This window comes from Lipophrys pholis, assembly GCF_963383615.2.
Source record: "Lipophrys pholis genome assembly, chromosome: 14".
NCBI classification, from domain to species: domain Eukaryota; kingdom Metazoa; phylum Chordata; class Actinopteri; order Blenniiformes; family Blenniidae; genus Lipophrys; species Lipophrys pholis.
This window is the reverse complement of record NC_137633.1, coordinates 4,446,970-4,452,969: the sequence shown is the minus strand read 5'-3', so window position 1 is coordinate 4,452,969 and position 6,000 is coordinate 4,446,970. Positions and strand designations below refer to the sequence as shown.

At 39.5% G+C, this 6,000-nt stretch overlaps 1 protein-coding gene across 1 annotated transcript in view; it reads right to left on the bottom strand.

The window, feature by feature from the left end:
* Positions 1-678: 678 nt before the first annotated feature.
* adck1 (aarF domain containing kinase 1) overlaps positions 679-6,000 on the bottom strand; it is a 65,023-nt gene continuing 59,701 nt past the window's right edge. The window contains exons 10-11 of the mRNA XM_080480910.1: positions 2,551-2,744; positions 679-1,675 (exon numbers count right to left, since the gene is read on the bottom strand). Coding sequence (XP_080337036.1) covers positions 1,516-1,675; positions 2,551-2,744 — 354 coding nt within the window. The 3' untranslated portion in view covers positions 679-1,515. The remainder of the gene's footprint in view (positions 1,676-2,550; positions 2,745-6,000) is intronic.

Below are 6,000 nucleotides of genomic sequence, written 5' to 3'. Positions count from 1 at the left end.
ACCAGCAGTCCGACGTCACACAGGCAGAGAGGAACTACAGATCAACTCACTAAAACTGCTCATTTACCACATTTACTCTTCATATCGAGGTACTTCATGACTTTGTGGTGAAGTAGAGAAGGCGAGGGATCTGGCTGCTTCGCTGTAAAGTTCTAAATATTTTCTCTAATTGTTTCACTGATGGTAAAGGTAGGTTGATGTTAAGTTTTAAATTTCTCATGAATTGTGAATTAATCAGAGCAAATTAACCCTTGTAGCAATAAATGATGTAATAATGGCCGATAAAGTCATGTCAGTTTTTATGTAATTAAGGTGATAAAAGAATAACTTGTCTTTAATGTTATAAAACATTTGAGCCAATATCCTGATAACACTTTGCCAGTAATGAGTTGTTACAACAATATTAAGAAAATAACTGGCGTTCATAATGTAATAATACATAAATAAAACTGCTATATCTACTTCTTTTGCTATTTTTGAGCAGTATACTTGTTGAAATAATCTCTCTCTCTCTCTCGCTCTCTCACTCTCTGTTAGTTTTTACTATATATTTGCAATATTAACGACATTACATCCAAAATGACCATAAATGATACGATATCGGCAGTTATTACATCCTTCGATGCTGCAATTCTTGTTTTCTTTCTAATTTTGAAGATGAAATACAACTTTTTGATTCTAAATTAAGGTTCATGATGAATTTGAGTGTTATTGTTTCACAGAATCATTAACGGTAACGAGGCGTCTTTAACAGCTGCTTTTTCCTCCCACTGAAACAAATAAACTGCCTCACTACACCATCTTGTGGTACAGAATCGAATTACAGCACAGTGCTTCATGAGGCCAGTTAATATATATATTCGGTTCATTAAACATTTGTATGATGCTCCAATGGCTCTTGTTCCCTCAAATTGTGCAATATTCTTCTTCTTCTTCTTATTATTATTATTGAATTTATTTGAATGTTCCAACCTCATGAACATGTTGCACCTTTCGGATATGTTACAGTTACACTTAAAACACAGCATATGATACCAGAATCTAAAATATATTTATATATTTAGACGACCTGGCAGTTTTAACAATGTACTGTATATTGTCCATCAACCAAATATGGATGGATATGTTATAAAACCATTAAATACCAAAGAAAAGTAACTTTCAAGTTCATGAGGATAAATTGTCAAACGATGACCTAATATTGAAAGCATAAAGTATTTATGTCATGAAATACATAATAACATCTTCACAGTGCTGAAGTTACAACAGTTGTGAATCTCCAGATCTTCAGGACAAAGTGGCTCCCAGTGTGCAAAGACTGAGAAACAAATCGTATCATTACCATAAGTGGAAGTCATTCCTGTGTGTGTTGGGATGGGTGTTATGGCACATATTCAAAATGTTAATCGGTTAATGAGTGCATAATATTGGAAAAAATAAAAAAATAAAAAAAAACCTTGAGGGTTTGCAGGTTCAGCCTGTTGCTAATGTTCCGGTGTGAAGTCCAGATGTGTCTCAGTGCAGAAATGCCAGCAGGGCAGTGAGCCAGTTTACCATCACAGAGCCTTTCACCCATAGAAGCAGCTCGTATACGGAGAGTTTCCACAGGTTGATGGACTCTGCCAGCGTGATTTGCAGATGCCTCCTCCAGGACTTCACCTTACTTCTCTTGTGCCTGTCAGAAGAAAGAAAGAAGTTACAGCTTCAACACAGCTTGTTGATTCACTCTTTGACGTTAACAAATATCTATATATACATTAATGTGAAAGTCCCGAAGGAGCCATTAATAGGTGTGCAGAGAGTCCATGCTTAAAAGAGAAAAAAAAAAGAAGAAAAGATAAGGACGTCTTCGGGTAAAGTTTAGGTCTGAGGCAAAGAATTTCACACTTGATGTCTGAGAGCAGAATGTATGACAAAAATAATCTGTCTTCATCAAAGGAAGGTGCCACACGCCTGAGAGCGGTTACAATTGGCGACTCGTGAAATATTAATACAGTGCGAGACCTTCCTGGAAATACAGAGCGGAGTCAGTGGTGAAAGCTTGAGCTGGGGGACGGGAATGAGGTTCAAACGATAGGATCCCCTCCTGCTTCTGTTGTGATATAAAACCGATGGTACTACGAGAGGAAAACCTTTTCTCACTTCTCAATATTCTGAGAAGTTTGATGCAGAAACGGCAAGTTTACAGGTAGCAGAATACCAGAAGATTTAAAGGTACAGTTTCTAAATTTATATTGCTGCAATCAAAAACAATCTAAATAATCAATGTGTGAGGAAATAAACAGTTTGACTTCCACTGCGAATCATTCCAAACATGCAATCCCATTTTGTACCACAAGGTGGTGTTGTGAGAGGTTTATCCTCAGTTTAAAACTGGATGGTACAGTAAATTTTCCATATCGTACCTTTAATAAGGCAACAAAACTTATAAGGCTGATGACGCAGCTCTTAAAAAAAACAAAAAAGGAAATTAGGGACTTTATTGCAGAATAGGATGAAAGATTGTGCCGTCGAGTTCACACAAAGAATCAAAAGTGTATTGGATCTGACCTTGCCACCGCTCGTATGCAGCAGCGGGACATATTGATGAACGACGACGACGCAGCTCTCGTCTCCAGCGTGGTCTCGATGCCTCGCAGTAGATCGTTGGTCTTCAGCAGCAGCAGCATCTGCCGCGGCACTCGGTTCAACAGGTCGCTGATCTGAGGCAGGTAAAGAGGCGCGTTGGTCCGTATCTCAACGTCCTGCAGACAGTGGAGAGAGACAGCAGGGAAAGACTTGGGTGAAAGTGGAAAGATCTGCCCACTCAAGAGGGGACGTCACGGTGGATGGACGCACGCCTGGGAAAGCGCACCACATACCTTTGGCCGATGAGTGTGATCATTGGCTGTCGGGAAGCGAGGTCCTTCGTTGGTTGAAAACTCGCAGTTGGAAGTCGGTGTCAATGAAATAAATCAGGTGGTTTGGAACTCCACTGAGGTAATGCAAAGCCTTAACGCTGAGACGATGAGGATCCAACCACTAACACTTAGATTAGCAGACGACCCGACACGACTTTTCCCAGTCAAAATGGAAAACATTTGTTAAGAGTTTTGGGTTCCCCGTTTCCATGACAACGAAAACTCAAAATGCAACTTTTTGAAAATTGTCTTCCAAGGTGGAACTTCTGGCTCCGTCTCCATGCAAACAGGGAAATGTAACCTTATGGAAATGCTCCAGTTCCGACTCTCTCCGTGTGAAACGGGATAAAATACAACCTTTCTAAACGCTGCCACTGCACATGAGTGGATAAACAATCCTGGGACTTGGTAGTTTTATAGTTGACAGTCACCCATCATCGCAATCTAGCTTCGTCGTCTGTCCATATGTATTATTGGCGTACTCGCCATTGTTAACGTTTATTGCGTATTGTTGTCTGAACACGTGTGTGGTTTCATTACAACAACTAACAACGGCTCCCACTAGTGGCCCAATCTGTAAACTACATTGTTTTTAAGAGTTTCTGCCATTCTTTGCCATCTAATCGCAAATCTTCTGAAATGAGCGACGACAGCTAAGAAACAACCGTGACCATGAAGAATCAGGTGTAGAGTTTGACGGAGAAACAAAATGAACGGCTGTTGATTAAAAAGACGTCTGGACAAACTGCCACGAGGGCAGACTGTAGGGAGGTGCAAAGCAGAAGAAGCATGGTATTGAGGAAAACACTGTCTGCATACGGTAGAAAAAAACAAACAAACAGTAAATTGCAGAGCGCAGCAAAAAGAAATGAGGGTATGAAGCGAGCGAGGGATGACGTTTACCTCCGCCGCAACGACTCGTTTGCTTTGATGTTGAACGCGGCCGCTCGTGTCGTCATGTGAGTGCCACTGTCTTTCTCTGCCCCACATCAAAGGGCCTCTCGCCGCCTGCTGCACATCAACGGGCCTAAATTACACTATTAGTCATGGAACAAAGTGGACCGCAAGCTTACACACCCGTAGCCATTCAGCAATCTTTCGACGGAAAGTGAAATCAGGGGGGTTCGCAATCTCTACGAGTACACGACATTACAGGACCGAACGGAACAACTGTGAAATTAGGAGCTAATTGGAAACATAATGGAGAAATACCTTGTCACATCATCTCAAATCCCTCAAATAGAAACACAAACAATATGCTGCTAATAAAGCTCGGGGATGTTTGATCAGGGTTTTGTTTAGTTTTTTTCCCCCCTCAGACTATGAAAAACTCACATTAAAATTTACACAACTTGGAATAACACCTATTGTACGAGATGTCAGAGGCAGATGCTTTGAGTAAATGTAAACCACAATGACTCAAGGAAAGCATTTGGCACACGGTGATGGAGTGTACACAATTACAAAGCGCAAGATTTAAAGGTACGCGTTGCATTCATACTACAAATCTTGACGTGTGCATAAATTGTCGCAGAGCTGGAATTGATTTATGGCGGTACTAAAAGATAAGAGGCACTTCAGTTAGCGCTGGAACTTAGAAACATCTTTTTTTTAAAGGAAAGAAAAACTTGCCGTGAAGGTTACCGGTGCAGTAAAGTTAAACAAATGTGTAATGTAATCTGTATCCTCAGGACTTTTCTTAAGGACTTTTACTCCGAATACAATCTGAGGACAGCGGTTCTTGTTTTATTCATTGTACGATCAGAAGCAGGGAAATTACCACATAACTCCTAATAGAAACAATAGCACAGCTTTTGAATCGTCCCATATCGACTCTTCTGTGCAAGAAAAATCCATAAAAATATCACTTTATGAAACATTACCACACAATCTAATAGGGAATCAATTACAGAACGGTCATTTGTTTAAGATTGGAGACACATAGCAACTGCTTCAGAGAGAGAGAGACAACTATCAGAATACCAGAAGGCCAGCTCACTAACGAAATGTTTTCTACCAGGATCATGGGCAGTGGCGGCCGGTGATACATTTCTCAGGTGGGGCTCTTCATTATTATTCGATTTCATCCAACGCTATCTTCATTTAAGTAAGTACGTTTATAAACCACATTATAACAATCTTGTCTATTTTAGCTTGAGAAAGGCCCCCTAGTGGTGAAATATTATACTTCTTATAAAAAACTAGTGAACAGAGAGCACTTATTAAAACTCTTTTATAAACATACTTGTAAACAAATACAAGCAGACGCTTCATTAGTCCCGTATAGAAAATGACTGTGTTTTGGGGCTGGTTTACTGGTTTTAAGCTCTTAGATTTTCAGTCATTAATAAATATGATCATATCGATCATATCATTTATAAATATTAACAAACAGGGACACATTTGCTAAATTCTGAACACATTTCTGTTTGTGTGCATTTAAAAAATAACTATACTGGAGAAAGTTGAACCTGACCTGCAGCATTTCAGTCAAATTTCTTCTTTCAAACTGGTAAATTAGAAGAGATGTGACAGTAAATAATCAGACTCACCGCTTATTGTCTTCATCTCAACATCTCATAGAAACAAACCAGAATGGACATTAAGCCAATCACTGAGCAGGTCTGGAGATGGGCGATTAAAAAAGCGCCCCAAGTCTCGGACATCAACTGATGCTGATTAGTTTAATTTCATGTCCGTCACTCTGGTGTTAGTAATTGGGAAGATCGCTACTAAGCCCCGCCTCCTTATGGCGGCTTTCCTCAGCGCCCCTGGCTGCTCACACACACACACAGACTACTAGAGAGAGAGAGAAATGAAGAAATCCTCTCTTTTATTGAAGATTATCTGTAGAAAATGAAGGGAAGTTCAGGACCCATTGTTAGTTTGTTGGCATAAACACATTTTGACTTATTTTGACTTTATTACAGTTTATTTATATATATATATCTATATATATATATCTATATATATAGATATATATATATTCTTGAAATATTCACCTGAGAGAATACCAAATTTAAACATTTGCGACTGAAATGTTGATTCATGCAGAATGGGACAGACTGGTGGACGGCAGGTGACATCTGCGTTAACATTT